Source organism: Nomia melanderi, chromosome 8 (assembly GCF_051020985.1).
Source record: "Nomia melanderi isolate GNS246 chromosome 8, iyNomMela1, whole genome shotgun sequence".
NCBI classification, from domain to species: Eukaryota; Metazoa; Arthropoda; class Insecta; order Hymenoptera; family Halictidae; genus Nomia; species Nomia melanderi.
In genome coordinates, this window is record NC_135006.1 from 11,936,123 (window position 1) to 11,958,774 (window position 22,652).

The following is a 22,652-nucleotide window of genomic DNA, read 5'->3' on the forward strand; positions in this document are numbered from 1 at the left end:
TTTAACCCCTTGTTGTACGATCTTTGCTACTGAGCTTGACTGACTAATTTTATTAGCAATGATATATATGGATAATGAGAAACGTCTCGTTTTTGTCTTTGAAACTCCCATCGTGTGCAAGTTTCTCTGTCTTCTCCGTGTTACACGCTTTTAACCCCTTGTTGTACGATCTTTGCTACTGAGCTTGACTGACTAATTTTATTAGCAATGATATATATGGATAATAAGAAACGTCTCGTTTATTCGAAGTACATTCGAAACATTGAAACTAGCAAAATATTCTTCCACTTTGATACGATTGCAATTAATGTCGATTTTTGTTTAACTAATCTGGAAGTCCTTGTTGCGAGTGTCAGTCGTTAGGCAAGGGGTTGCGTACGGTGAACATTAAAGAATTTTTATTTCAATTTATGGGTGAAACGTTTTTCGTCGAGATCTGTCTTCGGATTGAAGGAATTTTGATATCTCATACGGTTTGAAGTTTCTTGTATATGACGATTAACATTAACTCTTTGTCCTATGATTTATTTCTGAATTGTGATCGATACCACAAATTTGTCATTAATAATTTATTGGGAAAGAGGAAAAATTCGGTGCATATTCCATGTCCACCTTTGCTCTATAACAATTGATATCGGAAAAGTAGTATTTCATTTGAATTCATAAGAATTGAGTAATATTTATGTTTCGTTACTGAGATGAAGTTAATACTGAGATTCGAATTCTACGTCTTAACATCGAGATTAATGCTAGAGTACATCCAGGGATTAAGATTCAGGGACATTTCGCACGGTACGTAGAACGATTTTATGCGACATTTGTCTTGTAAGTCTGAATTATGTCGGATGACGGAGGAATTTTGACTCATTACGAAACCTGATGATCTGCTTATGTGATTTCGAACGTCTGATCCTGCAGGTCGCAGGCCTTCCGACTCCTGTAATCAAGTGTACCACGGCAGAACATGCGAGTCAACGTGTGTTTAGCAATAAATCGCCGCCGGCGAAGTATTCGAACGGTCAACATTTTGCAACAAGTCGCTATTTAAAAATGTCATCCGAAAAGGAGGCCGAACACACCGCGCGAATCGGTTGAGCAACAAACCTTATAGACAAACTACACCGGCAAACATGTTCGACGTTTGTTTACCGAGCTCGCGAACACCGCCATTCGGAAAGTTTGATCTTTTCATTTGCGATCGATAATTTCCCTTAAGACCAACGCCGTGAGAAACATTGTGACCGCTGTTTGAGCAACTTTTATTCGGTTATAGCTTTCTAGCTCACGGTCCACGCGGCACGAATCGTCGCACGCTTGTGACATCGCGAATAGCTTCAGTTACGCGTGTTACAATTTTTGTGGACATTGAAGTCGATGTAAGTGATTCGTTCACGGATTGACCACTTTTCCTATGATTTCTTTCACGATTGTGGCTGATAGAAGTACTTTATCGTTAATAATTTAGCAGATTTTAGCAGAATTTAGCAGATAAAAGAATTCAATGATTATTCTGTAGCTATGTTTACTTTAAAACTTAAAGATTGATGATAGACATATAATATTTTATTTGTTGAAGATTGATAGTAGACATAATATTCCATTTATTAAAGATTGAGAATAGACATGATATTTCATTTATTAAAGATTGATAATAGACATGATATTTAATTTATTAAAGATTGATAATAGACATATGATATTTCATTTATTAACCGTTTGAGTGCTGAGGAGCGCTATAGTGCTCTTCTTGTGTTGTGCCAAAATGGCGGAGAGCGCGATAGCGCTTCTGTTTATCAGTATCAATTATAATTTTCTTTTTTTTCTTTAAAGTAAATTTATTTGAATAAATGTTATTTTTTGATATTTCTTTTGTAACAATACAATATTTGTAATCTAATTAGATAACTATTAAATCTTATTAACCTTTTTCATACATACCCAATCACTTCCGTATTTTTGGAATATACCCACAAAATTTGTTTAGCACTCAAACGGTTAAAGATTGATAATGGATATAATATTTCATTCATATGGAAAATAAATAAACAGCGTTTACGTTTGCTAAATTATCACGAGTTTTATCACGAGCCTGACTCGATATTATAGGAGAACGCGTTCGCTACCGATGACGGTCTCCTCAATTATATTTTCAATCCAATAAATCTAAACAAGATAATAGAAAAATTAAACTGCAACGAGTCGTTGAGTTCCTAAATATAATGTCGTAGTTTATTATTTCCAATAACAATATCTAGAGGATTAATTTCATTTTCATCATGAAAAATATAGGATTACGACCGTCACAAATACATGTGCCGCCGGTAGTGAACGTGTTAAAGTGTCCGTAATCGTTCGTGCTTTTTGAGTGTTCGATTTTACTGCTTAACACGTTCACGACCAGCTTTCAGTAGCAATCTTGATGGTTGCGATGTTTCATTAAATACAGGAAATCGTCGGTATTAAATGCAAATGAAATCCAAGGAAGAAGTCGTGTCGCGTTTCTATACTTGACGATTTTAAATGCAGAACACACGAAAGTAATCTAATTTTCTGTATGCAAAATTCAAAGTGTTGAGCGTCACAAATATATGACGCTGGTTACGAACGTGTTAACACTTAACGAACGGGTGGTTCCTCGTCTATTTTTCTCCAGGAATTTTTGAAGAAATTATATAAACCTGCAAGCGTGTCTTTAAATTATCGCTGATTTCTTAAATTGGTATCATTGTTAATACAATTTTGTGTTAATTATTTTCATGTCTAGTACTTGTCATTAGTACCGTGTTTTACAAACCAGTAACATGAACATACGTAAATTTGTGTCACGTCCGTTAAGTGTTAACCCTTTGAGCTCGGAAGGCGTCACCATTTGATTTGGCGCAGTGAAACTATAAAATCTATTTAACGTTGAACTTTGTATAATGTCTTCATACGTGAAATATTGGAATAACATAGCTTTGTTCCTCAATGTACTTGCGATTTCCTTTCGAGTTAGTTCCAAGGAATATCGTCTTCGTCTTGACAAAAGATGTTAAACATTTCTATCGAGAAACTTCCGAGTGCAAAGGTTAAGTAAGTAGTTCTTTTGCGTAATTTTGAAAAATCTTTCTGATCTTCGTTCGGTGAAATTAATCACTTTGGCGAATGAATGGATGGAATATTATCGATTTGAACAGTTCCCCGTGAAATGTTTATGCTCGTTCACCGTGTCATCCTTTAGAGGACACCGAGTCACGTGACCATGGTGCTTCCTGTACGAACGGAAAGGGAAAGCTCGTTGCCTCCCCCTCCTTTCTAACGATCCGACATTGTACGCGACGCTTTGTTTGGTATACTGGTGAAAGCCACTATCACAGAGGAAATGTAAATGATGCACATCGTGTCACCGTCAACTAGAGCATTTGACGCCGCTAAACTGTTTTAACCTTCGGATGGCGACGCCCAGGTCCATTTGCTAGTTGAGGCTAACTCGAATTGTTAATCGTTTATATTGGTTCTAATAAAGAGGTCGATGCGACTCGAAGAATTTCGATGACATTTTTTACAGAACTGATAACTAATCACGCTAATGAATCTAGATCTCGTAGCCGGTGCGAATAGTTGAAAATGTCCGATATTACGAGGTTTCGCGGTTGCTACCGTCAAGACGACCGAAAGTAAAACGAGTATCTGTTTTAAATTTCATTGAAAGAGCCTTCAATATTATCAAATAGATGATAGTATTAAACGAATGTTTCTCATCGAGTTGTAACAATGATTTGTAGATAGTTAAACGTGAAAGCGTACTAACCCGTTTCGACTGGACGGTGATACTTTACAATTGAATTCTTCCACGTTGTGTCATACTTTCGATGCATCTCAGTAATCGCTATGAATTAATGAATGCAATACTACTAGAAATTAAAAGAAAACTGTAGACATGAACCTACGGTGTATTTCGTATAAAACAAAAATGCGTTTGACAACTTCGAGTCGGTTAAGTGTGCAATGGAAGCTATAATTGTTGAGCGATGTCTTCGTCTGTTCAAAACGAAAGATTTCATTGTACGAACAAAAAACGGTCGCTTAATTGCGTGTTTCACTTTCAAAATTTCGCAGCTTCTCAATGTTCACCGAAAGTTGTTCTATTTTCTTGAAAATTTCTTTTCTTAACAAGTTGACTGCCACGGCGGTCACCGTAGCTTCCAAATTGTAAAATAATTATAACTTGTAGGATAACTGATGTCGAATAAGTGTTGAGTACCGTAGATAACTAGATAAAGGTGTAACGGAAGAATTGCGATTCTCAATAACTAATATAGTTCTTCCTCGTTATCTTTACTACAGAAAGATTAAGCGATACATGAAGCGCTGGTGTTTTTGTGGCGGTCAACCTGTTAAAACTGAAATAATCCTTTCGCTCGAGCAGAACAACAGAGGATCGTAGCTTCAGGAGAATAAGAATCGTTGAGACGAGTTTTGGAAAAACCATGTATTATAGAATAATAATAGATTACATTGTTCGTGGTAATAATGATATAATAAACCAGAATATACCTGACAATAGTAGTAAGAACCTAAAATAACGCGAATACTGAATACATATTATTAACAATAATGAGAGGAGGGACTTTGGGGTTGGGAAGAGGGGATTGTGTGTGTGTGTGTGCGTATGTATGTATGTATGTATGTATGTGTGTGTTCATGCGTGTATGTACGTGTATTGGCAAAAGGAAGGGGCCAAGCCGCTCAGAACTGCGCTTCAAATAAAAACAAAAAAGGGAGTCGAAGAAAAAAATAATAGAGACAACAGATTCGATAAAATCGATTAAGATCACTGAAACGTCGAAAGCCTGGCACCGTTCGACGAGTTCATTTCGCTTGAACGTTCCTCGTACTTTCATTTTCCAATCTCGAAAAACCAAAGGATAAAACAAAAAGAAAAATAGCGAAGAAAAAAAGAATCGATCGAACAGCCCGCGACGCGAAACAATTTCATTCGTGTATAAAGATCCGCTCCTCTTCGGAAAGAAACGTACATGGTCGTACGGAATATTAAAAAAAAAACAAAAAAAAATGATGGGCCGAGAAAGTAGAGTAGGAATGTCGTCTTTCGTGCAACAGAAGGATGTCAATGGCAGTGGAAAACGAGAAGTAAAAGAGAGACAGAGAGGAAGGGAATAAAAACAGACGAGAAAGAAAGAAAAACAGAGGACATCGAGAAACGATAGTGCTTGTTAAGACTTACTGCTAAAGTAATTACGGTGAATCGAGCGAGCGACTCACGATTCGTTTAAAAGAAAGAAGAAAAAAAAAGTAAAGAACACGTCCGGTACGCTGATTCCAATAAAACACGACGTCCTTCCATCCGGAGAATAACACTGATAATAAAATTGGACAATTTGATTGGTGTTCCCTCTGATCGTGGAAATTCGTAATAATTCGTTGCGTGTTGTCGCGTTTAAAACGAGAGGAGACAGGAGAGAGAGAGAGAGAGAGAGGGAGAGAGAGAGGTGTAAGAAAATAACGAGAAGAAACGAGGTGAGAGAAGAGAACGGTGGAAACATGCGTGCGCGAGATACGTGCGAGAATGTACACGCGTTTTCGTTTTCGACAAAGTCGCCGGCGCACGCGATTAATTTACTGCCGAACGAACGACGACCAGTGATGCTTTCGTTTTGCTCCTCTTCGAGCGACGTCCGAGAACACCGGCGAAACGCGCGAAACCGGGCGGGAGGTGGAGGGAGGAGTGTAGACGAAGGAAAAACGCGGACGAAACGACTGGGCAACAACTAGGAGAGAAAAGCCGAAGGAAGATAAAAAGGAAGATGATCGAGTACAATTTCGCATTTTGTTTTTCCACCCGAGAGCCAGCTCGTTTTGGGAATAAATTCGAATCACCAGACATCTGGGAGATCGTTTGACATCGCACCCTGGCCTTGCGGATTGGTCCTTTCCCATCGGCGCCACGTTCTACTCGATTAATTAACGCTAATTTATTCACGAGCTGAGATCTTAACCTTATCAACGAAAGCACCTCGAATACACTAAACGAGAACAACAAAATAAAAAGGAGAGAAGAGAACAAGGGGGTTGTAGGGGGAGGAGGAGGAAGAAGAGAAGAGAGGAAAAAAAACGGGATTCGAGTAGCGTTCAGGAATAGAAAAAAAAAGATCAGGATAACGACCGAAACCGAGTTTGTCCGAGTTCGAGACTCGTGTGATTGGCTCAGTGTTCAGGACAGATCACGCCGACACGTTCCTGTTTGTTCGCTGCCTTGCTCACTTTTGTGCTCTGGCCTCGTCTTTCCGTTTTGGTTTTCCCTTTGCTTCCGCTCGATCGGGTTCGATCGTTCAACGGCCGTGAACGATCCACGACGGGAACGGGGTGTACGGGGGTACTGGCGGGTTCTTTTTTTTTTTTTATATCGTTTTTCCATTTTCGTTTTTTCTTGTTTTAAATATCAAAGCATGCAATCCGCGAGTCGCGAGAACGCACGGCGCGAGGACACTGGTCTAAACAACGCTAAATAGTGAAGTCGGTTGGTTTTGGGGACGATGTCGTTTTGCCTGGCAGCGATGCTATTGTTATTCCCCGGGCTCCTCTCCGTTTAGAAATTGCAAAACGGCACGTCCGAGCTGCGGAGGCCTCGCGGTAAACCCGACACAAACCTGGCCGCATCGAAGTTCCGATCCGAAGCTGGAGTGTTCGTTAATTGACCGTCACGTAATTTCTCTATTTACCCTACACCAATGATTGAACGAACTATCTTCGTGTTTTCACTTGTTACGTCTTCTTTTTTTTATTTGTTTGTTTGTTTGTTTGTTTGTTTATGTACCATCGAAAGCCTCTTAGGTAAAGCTCGGAAAAAGTTGCGGCGGATACAGCGCGCGTGACTCGACGAGAGGAAAGCTGGTCAATTCGACAAATTGTTCGTGTGTGAACGTACCACCGCGACGTCCGCGGAGGTTTGGCAGCCCTGTGTTCTTATTCGCAACTAATAAACTATGGCATACGTTAGAGCTCGGAGCTGTCCACTCCAAAGATACCCGGCTAGAACAAGTTTCCCTTAATATCGTCAATGAGACCTCTAGAAACATCTTTTTTTTTTCTTTTGTTAGTCAAGTGTACACTTTTCCTTCTCGTTGAGGAGGTTATCGATATCTTAACTTCGAAAAGGTGAATAGTGTGTAAACTTCGCAGATAAAAAGAAGAAAATAAAATGCAGTTTGTTTACGAGTCCATCTCAGGTCTTGAACTACCGACATTGTGAATCTACGACATAGTGGCGCCCTCTTCGAATAAGAACGGTGATGTTTGGAACTACTTCCACTTTGTTCACCGGAAATGCATTGTTATCCGGCAGTACAGTAAGTTTCAATGTTCTCCAAAGAGTACTTCGAATGTATCAGAAGTTGTTTTCTGTTATCACGTTTACACTGAAATATTCAATTAGTATCCAGGATATGTTGTCTAGCCAGGTATTATGCTTTGGATCAAGATGGTAGCTCTATTTAGAATGTGATGACAGAATCAGCGGGTGCACGGAATGGTCGAAATACGTTTTCCTTTCCGTCAGCTTGAAAACACGCATTCGTGGTTTCGGTCCACAGGTGACATCTTAACACGAGTATGAAAAACAAGGGAAGCAAAAAGGATGTTACTCGTGGGCAAAACCTCGAATAGAAAGTTTCAAATGCTAGACCGAATGTTTACGCCCTATAATCCGTGTGTGACAATTTGTGTCACCGATAGATAGAATTCCCGGAGGTAAATTCCTTTAATTGCTTTGTAGGAAAGTAAGTACGCGATTGACCGACCGTTACGCCATTTTGAAACCGTCTTCTTATGTTAATCTATGGGAACGACTTAGTACGTTGCATCAACTTACATATGTCATTCGGATTTGAGACACGCTAAACTGATTTTTCTTTTTTCTCTTTCCCTCATTAAACGATGAAATCGAAACTACGCCATTCAGGACACGTGTCTAATCAAATCCGAACTGTAGCAGTTCACGTTCAGTTCGTCCAGCGTAGGAACGTTGATGCTGTCCTGTAATCTTGCTCTCGAAATCGCTTGTATCGTTACTATGTACTTAATATCGGTTCTTTTTCACTCAGAGGTTAATCGACATGCGTTACTTGGAAGTAAAAATCGGTTGATGGACTTCGACGAGCGAACATGTGTGTGTCACTTGGGACCTCTGGTCACTGACGTTGACGGTGATCACTGCTTTAAAATGCGACTGAATTAAGGTCGTTCGTTAAAAACTTCTTTAGAATCGGTTCGTTCGTGAACATCCGGGGGAAGAAGATAACCGTTGGTTCTGTTAGCGTTTCAGTTTGACTGAGCTTCAATTCGATTCGAGTGACTCACTATGATCCGTCTTCGTAAAATTATACAAAGGAAGACGAATGGATTCGTCGGAGAAAGAAACTGCGGATTAGCAAAAGCATGTTCTATCGTTTTGGTACGACTGTTCCTTACATGTGTTGTGATTTCTAGTTCCCCTCTTAGCGTCTGCTTTATCCTGACTTTTTTTTTCATGTGGGTTGACGTTCTATCTATTTACACGGGATTCATTCTATCACGAGAGCACAGGACTAATCTCGGTTGCGTCCTTGCAGTCTTGAATAGATATCTGAGCTAATTCATTTACTACCTGTTCCTGAGTAGCTGTCTCTGATTTTTTTAATATCGTGTATCCCTGCTGCGCGTCTTCGTTTTCACCGTTAGATTTAGCGTTGCTCTTCGCTTGTCCATTCGTTTTTCGTTTACCCGAAGTTTCCTCGTTGGACATGCCTGGGTGAATTTTGAAGACACTCTTGATGATGCTATTAACCGTTGTCTGAGAACGTTTCGGGCTGTCATTCTTTTGGTCGGAGACAAACCTAATCCGAATCGTTCTATTGCTCTCTGTATTTTCTTTGTGCTTGTTGCCTTTCATCACAATGGTCTTTGATTTCGAGTGCTTCTGCTCGGATGAGTTTTGACCGTTTGGAACGTCTGCGGTCTTCGTCTCTGGCACCTTTTCCTCCGAAGGAGCCACGTCTTCGGTACAATTCGGTGTATCTCGTCCTGTGGTCGTAGAAACCTGTTCCACGACACGACTGTCATTCGATTTTCGAGATGGCTCGAACCCTTCGTTATCGGAATCGTTATTCTTCTTCACGTCTTCGTCCAAATCCGTTACTTGAACATTCTTCGTCTCTTCGGTCGAACTCTTTTCCGAGGATACTTTATTGTTATCGGCGTGATTATTCATGTTGTCTTGTCTATCGTTTAATGGCAATTCCCTTTGTAACACCTTCACGGGACTCTTCGGTTTTGTGCTGTTGTCGGAAGCATCTTTATTTTGACAATTTGTACACGAAGACTGTTTGGAATGAGTCGGAGAATTCACTTGTCTCTTACTAGCGTTGTTCTTCTGGGCAACACCCATATGCGGTCTACCTAATCTCAAAACGTTAAGCGACGAGGTGGTCTGACGATTAAACGATGATGGTGGCTCGTACTGAGGGATTAATTGAGCGCGATTCAAATGGATTTGCTGTTGCTGCTGCGGTTGCATCCTGTTATTGAAGTCAATGTGCATTGTGTTATCCATTCGTTGCTGATAAGTAATGTACGATTGATACGGTGTTCCTAAATTCTGGTTCATTGTTGGATTCATATTCGCATTCGTGCTCGGACCATAATTAAGATTTGTGTTGGGATGCATATTTGAGTTTACGTATTGAGGTACCATCTGTCTGGGTAACTGCTGAAACTGATACTGCGGACCTGGATACGCAGGGCAGTTTTGTTGCGGGATGTTCTGTACTATGTTCTCTCTACCACGTTCTCTATAATTGTAACGATCTTGTGCAATTCGCGGAACATTCCCGTGATATTGTTGTGGCACTATTTGTCCAGATTGGTACATTTGATCGTTTTGTGGAATTACTGGAGTTTGAGACTGAAGACCATAGCCTTCGTAATGCATACCATCGTTATTCATTGCCCTACCATATGCTACACTTGTATGATACTGGGGAGGTTGTGATGTGCACTCTTGTTGCTGATGATCTTGATATTGAGGATACTGGGGAACTATTGGCTGTGCATCAATCCAAGTCTCTTGCTGAGGAGGAGGCTGTTCCAGGTCTCGCCTGGCTTGTACTACATTCCAAACTTCTTTCAGTTCACCGGTAATATCTCGATCCTTTAGTATTGTGTACTGTCGCGTGAAAATCACTCCTGTATTCACTGTTTCCACAAAGTCTAGTAAAAGCTCAATTAAACTGGAACGCTTCTGTAGCAAAAATAAAGCTGTACTGGAAAGTGGTCTTTATAATTACTTTCAGTAACAATTCTGTACTAAAAGTACCTTTGGATCCTGAGCATTTTTTCCATTAATTCGAAGAACTTCCGGATTAGCCATTACTGCAAACACAACAGCTTCTGCTTTTGTACGAGGTGGTCGTACTCTCATTCCTCCATAAAGTGGTACAGGCTGGGAAGGCTTTAAAGGCATTGCAATCTTTTCCCAAGATAGAACATTTACATAACATGGGACTGTAGTACCCTAAAATAAAACACCCAATTTGTAAGAGAAACTTTGGTTATTCGAATACAAAACTCTATATGATTTCTATACAATTATCAAGTTTTATAACATTACAGTGATTTCTAATCAATTATGAATTCTTTGCACTCATTCTGTCCAATTTCAGCAAAGAAAGTATACCTGTATAAAATCTTGTATACACATATGTGGTTGGGGAGGATTTTTGAACTGACGAGCGCCATTGCGCTTCATTCGAGTAGTACCACCTTCAGTCATTTTGCAACTAAAAATAAATGTCTATTCAGAAGTTATATCATACGGTGACACTAAAGGTTTACACATGTAATTGCATTGGAATGTATATTTACAGATATTATCTCACACATACTTCATGCTTTAGGTACAATAACAATGTTTTATTAAAAATAGCATTCAATGTTACCATCTTTCTCACATTACCGCAATAAAAAGATCACGTACATTTTCAAATCTAATTCGTTACGTTATCGTCGACGATAAAAACCTACCTCTCGGTGAACCAACACCAAACGACAACATTTGCAGATTCAATTAAAGGGGTACGAAATTATCAGATACAGAGTATCGGTAGTTGGGTCGCGTAAGCATTACCATGCCGTGAATAGAAATAGTAGATGGGGTGGCTGAAAATTCTTAACAACAAATGTGGCGGAGCGAATGCGTCAAATTGCATGCTAGCTCGCATTTATCGCGTCGCGGAGCTTTCGAAGTCGAAAGAATGAAAATTTTCGAAAGAAACGCGTCCGGCAGAAATTCGGCAGCGGTGCTCGAGTACAGAAACAGAACAATTTTTCCGTGATCCGAGATACATTAGAGCCCTCTCTCTGCTCTATCAACGTAGATTGTCAATATAACCTCAAAATAGTTCGAGTTTATACTCTAAATATTCGAGCAAATGTAAACGAAAGGAATATTCATATGACGCAATACGTTACCCGAACGGTATATAATCCTCTATTACGTAAACTCACCCCTCGGACCTGTTTCACAAGTAAAAAACACTCAAACAACCAGGGACACGACACGATACATTATCGGACAGCTTCGGTGGAAAAGATCCATCGCTCCTTTTGTTTATTATTTTTCCGGAGTCTGCGCGATTAAATTGACCACAGGCGCTATATCGCCTTACGTGTACAGCTCTGGAACTAAAACGTCCAAGATGGCCGGGAACGGAAGTCACGCTCAGTGCATGATTGTGAAGTGGTCGAAAAAATTCACTAGATTCAATTTTCAGTTTCTATCTAAATTCAATGTTCCTTCACGATCTCGTATACGAATTTGAATTCTTGTATTGTTACTTATGCAATATCGATTTTAAATAATCAAAGAGATCTACATGATCTACATATTTCACGGTCGAATCGGTATGCATAAAAGTGGCGGGACATTTTCTTAAGTCGCGTTCAAACGAAAACGTGCCGACACAGTGTGTCCGAAGAAAATTGTTTATTTCGTCGGTCTGTTGTTTATCGGTAAATAATTAATCGCGTGAATTATCGTGAATAGCGCTGCAAGTAAACATCTGTTCTAATGGATCGATGACGTACGTATACATTATCGTACATTTCATAACGCGTTTTTATTTCAATTGCGGATCACGTTACCACAATACCTACTCCGTGTGACATTTCTAACGCGTTGTTATTTTTGTTGGTTTCGCGACGAATGATTCACCGGCGTTTTACCGTCTCGCTCGTAAGTATATTCCGAGCGCTTTTACCATTCCATGATAACACGCGTCGAGCATTATGCACCGGCAAAATGTATATCGTTACGCAGATTACATTCTCACTGATATTTATTATCACGTTTCACCGTGCGATACACCTCTCCTCGCCGACAGTAAAATCCAGTGTTTCCGTTGCGCAATTTATTGGGGCAGAAATGAAATAAAAATTTTACGAAACATTAGCCAGCGTAATTCGGAATAACGACCGTTTCTGGATAACAGTATTTTCCGTGCTTTTTAACATTAGAACCGCCGAGCACTTAAACTAATTTTTAAAAATTTCTTTATGAAAACTATAAACGTCGATTTATTAAGATCTGAATTGGTTTCGGTTTAGTTATTAGTTAATCAACTTCTTTAGTAATTTCTCAGAGGTGTTCGTGTTTCTTCAATGATCGCAAAAGATAAAATCAAGAAATTATTTTGACCCATTTGGCAGTTAGCGTTAATTCCATCTTCGTCATACGTTATAAATTTCCACGAACAATAGGTTTTGCAATTTTCTACCGCATACTCTTGTATTTGAGGTTATCTTCTCGCATCGGTGTTACATTTATCGTTTTCATATTCGTCACGGTAACACATTCAAAATCTGATTTCTCGTCGTAAAAATCATGGCTGGAATTAAACCTTATTTTTCAGTTCTACGTTCCGAATGAAACAGTGAAATTCGTTTTTAATATATCAGAAGCTTAACCCCTTGTGCAATGAGTGAGACTCGCGATAAAGATTTCTAGACCAATTTAACCCTTAGCACTTCAGGTTGTTTTGTAATCCATCAGCAACTGCAACTAATTTTTATAGTATCTCTAGTGAAAATTAAAAATGCGATAACATTCCTTCAATCTTTTATTTTCCTTCTCAGTACAAAATTTGGATGCGTGGAAAATCTAATAATTTTAGGGTAGTTTCTTTAAGATTCATTAAAATATTTAATATTATAACTGGCGCAATATTGGAGCCTACAGAGTTCAAAGGGTTAACACTAGAATTACCGATCACTTAACCCTTTGCGGTCCGAAGTGCTCTTGGTTTCTCACTTTGAGGTTCACGTCGACGTTGGTTCATTCAATTACAGCTTAATATGACGCTCTACTTATTTATTCAAGAATATTTGGGAGTCATTGAAATGTTACTTTCAAATGGTACAATTGTAATACTACAAATAAATATAGAAAAAACTGTTAAAACAGGTAGAGGTTGCAATGAGATAAAATGTCGAGTCTGACTCGACATAGGACTGCTAAAGGGTTAATACGTTCGCGGACGTGAATACTATAGCATTCATTTTCATTGTGATACAAAATGACATGAATGCTTAAATTTCAACGTTACACGTAGAAATTTCTAAGCCGCATTGTCATGAATTTAATTCTATACAGCTTGAACTTTTTCAAATTATGCACTTCAACCCTCGGAGTTGCATTTGCATTTTCCCTATTTTCGCGGCTGATTAAAATTTGTCCGCGAGCGTGTTAAACTGACTGTTACAAACGTCTTTATGAAAACCATAAGCGTGCGTTTATTATTTCAATTGAGTTGCATTTCAGTTTTGCTATTACTAAATTACTTCTGTTAACACATTCACTGCCACGAAAACCTTCAAAGTTTTATGTATCGCTTATTCTTTTACAGCAACGATAAAGAGGAACAGTTTCTCATTATTTGGTACCGCAAACGTTACACTGTTATCTAGTAACTTACTAAATATTACCATTCAACATTAGTTAGACAAATTATAATTACGGTCAAGTAATTTCGAAGCGCCGGTCATCGGTGACCGACGTGGCAGCCAATGCGTTAATTTTTCGTAGAAGCATCTGCAGCTTCTCAGTAATTTGTAAAAGAAGAAACCAGAAATAAGTCATTCTGACCCAGTAGCGTCAATCAACAATCGTCCCAATCTCTAGGATCCAAACGCAGCTACCATAATCATTACCACCGAATCTGTATCTAGATTAATTTACGACCACTAAGAGGACCACATTGACGAAGCACGATCGCACAAACCGTTCTATCGTCGGTTTGTCTATCTCCTCCGAGAAAAGGGAGAAATCCTGAAGATCGTTAGTGGCGCCACTCGCGCAGGCCGTTGTTCGTCGATGTGTGTACGTGGCGTATCAGAAGAGAATCGGGATGGAGCCCCGGTCCCGATCCCACCGTATCATTATGACGCCTCGCAGGCAACTATCGATCCCGATCGATGATATTAATAGTCGCTAACTACAGTCTTCCATGCCGCTCGCGTTCTACAGCGTGTTCCAACGGCTGGCGCAGGCTTTTTTCTCGGCCAGGCCTGGACGGAACCTACGGAAACGCTCGCGCGCGCACGCTCGAGAGCGTTTCTCATTGTGCTGTTCAGCTGGACGATAATCGTGCCCATAAATAAATTTCCTAGTAATAAGAAGAGATGGGAACGGGAGGGAGCAGAGAGGAAAACCTCGCGAGCTTCCGTAATAAATTATAGGCTTCGCGGGACACCGACTGCTCGCAATTACGATCAGAACACTTTCAGTCTCGTCACTTAGGCCTGGGACACTTTTGCAAGATTCCTCGACGTCCTTTTTCCGTGCCTCCTATAAGATCACCCTTGGTTTTTATAGTGAGACCCACTCGGTCACAATACTCGGTTCACCGGCGTTAATGGGTAATCATGGAAATACAGGCTTCTATGCTTTAATCTATAAGGAGACGAAATTCTTCAAGGACTTACTGTATTTTCGAAGTAATAACTTGAATAATGAGGATCTACGATATTCTGCTTTATTGTGCTGGCTCGAATGTTATTTACCGAGGTAGTAAGTCTCCTCTGGAGCTCAGATGGGGATATTACGGCGATGGTCTCGATGGTTAAGCTGCTGATATAAACGAATTTTACTGTTTTGTTCGCGAATGTGAATCCAACGAATGGCTAACACGATGCAATCACAGCAACAATTGAATAGCATTTTACTTCAATATTGCACACACCAATGCATTATATGCAGTTCAGTGTTAAATATCAAATTTTATAGTTTTACTGCGTCAAATCAAGTGGCGACTCGCACTTCTCGAGCGCAAAGGGTTAGATGTTCCTTTCGCTATTTAGTTATCTGCATTCTGAGTGATTATAACAGGGTTTTTATTTATATATGTATACATGTGAGTACGTAATCTTCTGTTTTGACGCTTGTATATTGACAAATGACGCTGCAACGAAACTTAGTTTGAATAAAGGGAGCGTTTCGCTTGCCTCGGAGAAGCAGTAATCTGCAGAGATCAAGCCATTCATCGTTTGTCGAACGTTTCTACAGTCCTTCGCTATTATCGCAAAAAGGCGCACCAAACGGAAACAGATGAAAAAGACGCCACCTGTAGCAGATCCTCGACATCCCTCAGGATATATCGCCGCGGCACCTGCGTCTCGGCTCCATCCTCGGTTTTTAATTACGGTGTTCGCGCCTGCTAAACAATTATCTTCGTACGTCGGCGAGCGGTTTCGGTTCGGTCCAGTTCAGTTCGATTCGATGCGCGCTCTCCAGCGCGCGTCCACAGCTCTCGCCTATATACAGGGTGTTACAAACGAAACAGTAGACAGCAAATGCTAGAAAAACGTTCTGACAATCGTACACCGAAAACTGAATACTCTTCAAAGGTAAAAAGCTGTCTATTCTCCAGTTAAAGCGAGTGTTCTCGTTTCATACAATGAATCACCGAACCCTTTCCTCCTCCTGCTTATAACATTATAATAATTATATAGTAACCCTGTATTACAACACGCGTATTAACCGTTCGAGTCCCACGCGCCGCGTTCTCGCTCTTCAGATTTCACGTCGAAAAAACACAGCGCGTTTGAACGTTACGGGCAACTGACGACGCACTCACAATCTGACGAAACTCAACGTTTCAGACGCATGTACGTCGCATCGCTACTTTTTCTGGATATAAGTGATCCAAGTAATCCATTTTGTATTTCGTTGTTGCCTATTATGAATTAATATGTATACATAATAGTATTAACATAGATTAAGACAAGCTCTATCGCGCTGCTTGGATCTTTTCGCATTCCATTTAGAAAGCGCTATTGCGCTGTTCGGCTTCTTTCGACCGTGTTTTTTTAATACGTTGACTGCCACGAGAACTTCTAGCGTTTTGAATGGTAATACTTATTTTTTAATGACAAAAGCGAATGATACTGAAAATAATTACTAATGGTTTAGTATCACAGTAGTCATACTACGCTATGATCTAGCTACTTATGTTACTAAATACTTTCATTTAAAATCAAGTTTTTTATTGTAATTCTTCAGTAATTTGGAAGCTCCGGTCATCAGTGACCACCGTGGCAGTCAACGTGTAATCTCTGGTACTCAAACGATTAGAAAGGCAAATAGTCCATTGTCGTACGCTGCGACAGCTTAACCCTTAACACGCCAGTTTGTTTTGTAATCTATCAGCAACTGCAACTAATTGTTATAGTATTCCTAGCGAAAATGAGAACTGCTATAGCATTTCTTCGATCTTTTGTTTTCCTTCTTAGTACAAAATTCGGATGTGTGGAAAATCCAATAATTCTAGGGTAGTTTCTTTATGATTCATTAAAATATTTAATATCACAATTGATGCAATATTGGAGTCTACAGAGTTCAAAGGGTTAACAGTAAAACTACCAGACGGGTCAAAGTGACCCATGCCTGACGTTCTCTTTTTGCAATTATTTAAAAGATGAATGTTTCTTTGAAAAATTACCAAAGAAATTGATTCAGCACCACACAAACTGAAATCCAAATCAATTGAAGTCTCGACAGATGCACTCTTGGAGTTTCTACAGACAAATTACGAAAACTTAATGTAACTGCTCGGTAGTTTTAGTGTTAACGGGAGAATTATATACCGAGTATTTGATGTGGTTGAAATTATTTGTAATTATCCCCTCGGTCTTTTATTTTCCTTCTTAGTACGAAATTCGGATGTGTGGAAAATCCAATAATTCTAGGGTAGCTTCTTTACGATTCATTAAAATATTTAATATCACAATCGGTGCAATATTAGAGCCTACGGTGTTCAAAGGGTTAAATCATCGAGCGTAGTCAATTTCGGAAACAATCATTTCGCCATTCACGTTCGTCGGAACTTTCTTCTTTCATTCAGCTTACACTCCCGAACCCTTTCTTCTTTTAACACCCTGTATTTTTATTTCCGCGCGTTAGGGATCGGCCGGGGCCGAGCAAAGAGGAGAGGCCGGACCGAGTCGGATCGTGAACCGAGCCGTGAGTCTCGTGTAATTTTCAACGAGTGGGTGGATACCCATTATTTCGCATTACAGACTCCTTACGGGGCACCGTGATATCGCCCCGGCCCCCCGAATGCCGCGGACCGATCGCGACTTCGCGTTACGTTCGCACCATCTTCCGCCTGTTAACGCTCTCTCGCGCTGCCCGCCGCGGTCCGGCTTCAATCATCCGAGCGACGGGGACGAAACCTCTGCCCGGACCTCGCGCGGTGCATCTCGCTGGATTCCGGGCTGTAATTTCGGACGATACTCTCGCGCGGACGCGGTGCTCGTTTCGACGCTCTCGACGCTCTGGGTCAGGTGTGACCCAGTATAACTGCTAACGGAACAGCGGTTTTTAACCCCTCGCGCTGGGAAGTTTTTCACTGGAAATATGCAATATTTCCCGACCAGTAGTCGACATTGTTTGAAACTGATTCAACGCTAAATTCACGGGATGAATTTTATAAACATTATTTGGTCAACGTCTGGATCGATTTTGATTGATTCAATTAGGTGATTCTGGTTGCTAATAATAGTTTCAAACATTTGATTTTCTAGATCTAAACGGACGATCGTTAACCTTTATGGGAACAGATAAATTAAGCATTTATTTCACAGAAATTAAAGCTCTTTTATTTCAATGTTTCACATAGCGATACGAAGTGTTATTTAAAATACTAAATATTCAACTTCATAGTTTTGCTGTGTCAAATCGTGTGGTGACTGAGAGTCACCTCTCGAGTAGAAAGGGTTAACTTTGAAGACTACTCATTTTTTGTATATAATTGTTAGCATATTTTCTGGTGTTCGACGAGTTGGCTACACGTTCTTCAGAGAGACTAACACGTGACTGCTACGAGAGTATTAAACGTTTCGTATAACGTTACTCTATCATAGCACGGACAAATGATATTAGAATAATTAGCGATTCGCTGTCACAGTTCTTGTGTTATAACACGATCCAGTTATTTACGTCAGTAAGTATTTTCATTCGACAGGAATTCTCTTATTCTCTCTAGAACGAGAAAATTGTGTAGCAATTACGTAGGAATTACGTAGGAACTAATAACAATATGAAACTTGATGTCGAATGGAAGTAATTAATAGTATGAATATCGCGAATACAAATGATCAGTAATTATTTCTAACAACCTTTGCCTCCGTTACGTAGGAATAAGTATTACCGCACAAAAACTCGGAACTCTCGTGACAGTCGTGTCGACTAACGTGTCAACCAACGAAACTGCCCATTCGAGAGTTTCAATTTCAAACACGGTTTCTGTCCACTCCTATCTAGACGTTTGGGATGCACATTATTTCCCCGAGATTAATATCACGCAACAAAGTGGCAACGTAACGCGACGATGCTGCAGCAAGAACGCCAAACGCACGGTAACCGTGAATTCCTTGAACGTTTCGCCACGTTCCCCGCTGAGTGTCGCGTATCATAAATCGCCGGACGGCGTTACGCGACGCTCGCGCGCAACGGACAATCAAAAAATCACCGTCCGTTCGCGTCGTAACATCGGCGGGTGGAAAAAAACATCGCGATGAAACGGCCGCCGGACGAGAGAAAACGAGTCAGAAAATGGACGAGCGCGGAGGCAGCGAGCAAAAAGGAACTCGAGGGAGGCGAAACCCCAATCTGGCCAGGTGCGCCGGGCACGGCGCGCTCGTCTCTCCCCCTGGTCGTCCGTTACGAACCGTGGGACTCTTTATGAAAATTAATTGACATATCGATCGGTGCCGATGCGTGCCGGTTCGTCGGAGCGCCGGTCGACGCCGATGGCTCCGCTCGTTATCGCTCGAGAATCTGAGCGAACAGAAGGAACAGCGAGAGAATAGAGAGGATAATTCAAAGCCAGAAAGGAGGAGGAATAATTGCACGCAGACAGAAAAAAAGAATTGTCCACTTTCCTTTGCTTTCGCTTGTTGCCCTCGTGTTTCTGTCTATCTTCGCTGCTTTCTATTCTCCGTGATATATCTTCCCTTCACTCGGTCGTAGGACTGAGGCTTGTCGATGTTCGGCGTTCCTATGTTGCTCAAAATCAATTAGAAAGCAAATCGATTCAGCAGCGCGAGTAAATAATAGGACTTGACGCTCCATGGACTCGTGCGACTTTGAAGTCGTACATCGATGTATTGGGATTTCGTTGATTTATTTACTGTTTGACCGCGTAATCACGGATGGAATTAAATAATTGGACTGAAACTTTTGTACATGTAAGCGAGAACATTCAACGTCTGAAGAGGATTATTAAGTTTGTGTTCGTAGGTTGATACTTGTTGATTTCATGAATTTTGTCATGGTCGCGAAATAAAATTCAGCCCATGGAAGGTTAAGAACTGGCGCTGAATTATTAATTGATTCTAATACCGTTGTTAGGGAGTGATATACAAAACACTGAACATCCCCGTGGCAGTCAACGTATGATTAAATAGGTAAGCGTATAAGCATTGTTAAATAGATAAACGTATAAGGGATCGAGTTACCAAAGCACTGCACAAATAGATGAATGAGCGAGTAAAATAGAAAAGAGAATTAAGGAAAACCAGAGCGAAAAATACGAGCGGCGCGAAAATGGAGCGACGGTGATGTAACGCGATCTTTAATCGCCGTATGAAATCAACGAAACGAGCATCGACGCGCCGCGACGTTATGTTTCCGTGACACGGGCCGGACCGATTCCCGTAAAAGTCGAACCAGTCATTGTAATTAATTCACACCTACGGACGCGGCGCGAGAGGCAAATCCTCGCCTCGATATCGAGGCACCTCGCGAGTTTGCACGATGAAAATCCAACGAAAACAGCGAGTCTATCGTTTAACACGTTCAAGTTGGTACATGTTTCTTACGTGTTTAACCCTTTGAGTGACAACGAGCGATATATCGCTCCTTCACACGCTCGCGAAAGATTTATTCTTGATTTTATTATTAATAAAGGAAGTCTAACATGTTCTTAGTATCGTACAAGAATTTCACGAACGTTAGATTAACATTAATGGAAGTATAAATTTTTGTTTATAGTAATGCATCTTTATCACTAGAATTACCAGATGGGTCAAGATAAGCCATTCCTAAATTCTTCTTTTAGAATTATTGAAGAAACAATAGGTTCTTCTCTAAGGAATTTCGAAAGAAATTGTTTTAGTAATACGCAAACTAAGTTTTGAGTGATCGAAGTCTCGATGGATGCACTATTGGGGTTTCTGTAGAACAGTTTGGAAAAGTCAACTTGCCTGGTTGGTAGTTCTAGTGTTAATATTTAATATTTAAAATTTTTCTGACTACAGTGTCTAATCGTGGGTAAATGGTCGTGAGTTATTTAATAAGTCAATTGAGCATTAGGCTCGTGGCGAAGATTTCGAATATAGTTTAACAAATGTGAATGTCGTTCAATTACTTTTGGTTGAAATGGAACATTATTAGGATCCTTTGTTCTTGTACTGAATTATTAAGTGGGTCAATTGCAGCTGTGAATGCGAATCGTAGGGCGAAGATTTAAAGATGTATTGTACATTGTACAAAAGTTTGATACATTATTCGATACATAGAAACCCCGACATTAGATATTAGAAATCTTGAAAGTAAATCGCTCGGAATCGTTACTTTCTACTTTAGTTACGGTAGGGATACCGTTTCGTCATAGTAAATTACGTGGCACGCATTATTAAGGGATATTTATTTCTTTAGAAAGTAGTATATCCATTTTGTTACTAACATAAACAGGAAACTTCTGATTGACAGCGTTCGAGGCAAGTACGACCAGTCAATGAACTTAATAAACGCGTCTGACCATCGCCTACTCCTTCCACTCGCCATAAAACTATGAATTCCCAGTTCCGTTGCAAATCTTGCCGACTGTTCCCTTAAAACGACTACCTGGCAGCGTCTGATCATTACCCGCTGCTTCTACTTACCATCATAAACGTACAATCCCGGAAACTGTAACTGCCACCGATGAAACTCTAAACTCCGTTCTCGGTATTCCGTATAAAAAACATTCCACCGGCATCGTCTCGTTAGCATAAAAATACTTTCCGAGAAGACTATATTCCCGCGTCGGACGTGCGCGAGCTCTACGCTCTCGAAACTAGAATCTCGCAAGAAAAGTTCGTCGGACATACCTTTGCCCGAAGAATCGCCGTGGCGTCTATTGTTAACGCCCGGAACGCTGCGAGCCGCGCAAAGAACGCAACTAAAAGGAATAAAGACGACAACGACCCCGCGATTCGATCTCGTTCACATTATTTATCGCGTTTCGTGCGCGGACAAATATGTCGGGCATGCTCTCCCGGCCACGATTAGGAGGGATGTGTCTCGGTATATAATATAATAACGCGCGAGGGAGAGAAACAGAGAGGGCGGGAGGGAGGTGGGGAGGGCGGGAGGGAGTGGAAAAAAGGGCAGGCATGTAGATATAAAAATAAATAGTCGGGGAGAACGGAGAACCCGACGTGCCACACGCAGAGACCACGCGAGACGTGTTTATAGTAATGAGCCTTGTCGTTATTTGTCCAGCGGAAGGGATTTATCGAGATACCTCGTGAGATCTTGTTGCTCGATCTTCTTCTTCTTCTTCTTCTTCTTCTTCTTCTTCTTCTTCTTCGTCGCCGTCTTCTTCATGGTCGTCGTGTCTTCTTTCTTTCTCCTCCCGTTCCTTCCAAACGTGTCTCCTTAGGCCCGATACACACTATCGGTCAGCTTTCGATTCGTTTTATCAAATATTATTGAATTGGTTATAGTGTCGTAGGAATCTCGAGTCTTTGGAGCTTCAAGGTTTAACCTTGAACGTTGAGTCTTCGGAGCTCTAAAGTTGAACCTTAACGGCTCAGCCCCGAAGCTTCGAGGCTCAACCTTGAATGCTGAGTTTTCGAAGCTGTAGAGGTTGGCCATAAAGGTTGAGTTTTTAAAGCTATGGCCTTGAAATCTGAATTTTCGAAGCTATAGAGCTTAGCTATAGAGACTAAGTTTCCAAAGCTCAATCTTGAAGCTCTGAAGCCTTCGAAACTGCAGAGCTCAGCTTTAAAGTCTGAGTTTTCAAAACTATAGGACTCATCCTAAAAATCTGAATTTTCGAAGCTATAGAACTCAG

General features: G+C 40.6%; 2 protein-coding genes across 5 annotated transcripts in view; one reads left to right on the forward strand and one right to left on the reverse strand.

The window, feature by feature from the left end:
* The window catches only part of LOC143174758 (uncharacterized), a 124,175-nt gene that overhangs the window by 34,877 nt on the left and 66,646 nt on the right, over positions 1 to 22,652 (forward strand). Inside the window, exon 1 of one of the 3 annotated variants that reach the window (XM_076369624.1) lies at positions 11,760 to 12,116. The exons of 1 other annotated variant lie outside the window; for it this stretch is intronic. The gene's annotated coding sequence lies outside the window, so the exon portion shown is untranslated. Of the gene's footprint in view, positions 1 to 11,759; positions 12,117 to 12,149; positions 12,269 to 22,652 lie in introns of those variants that run through there. One more of the 3 variants, XM_076369625.1, reaches the window with a different exon arrangement.
* Positions 4,457 to 11,697, reverse strand: LOC116427425 (uncharacterized). Of its 2 annotated transcripts, none has more exons than XM_031977752.2 (4): positions 11,542 to 11,697; positions 10,712 to 10,814; positions 10,352 to 10,549; positions 4,457 to 10,276 (listed from the first exon to the last, which is right to left on the reverse strand). In XM_031977752.2, exons 2-4 carry the CDS (start codon positions 10,805 to 10,807, stop codon positions 8,570 to 8,572), a joined length of 2,001 nt encoding a protein of 666 aa, XP_031833612.1. In that variant the 5' UTR covers positions 10,808 to 10,814; positions 11,542 to 11,697; the 3' UTR covers positions 4,457 to 8,569. The 2 variants fall into 2 exon arrangements, with proteins under 2 accessions (XP_031833612.1, XP_031833613.1); XM_031977753.2 differs by having other exon boundaries at positions 11,506 to 11,697.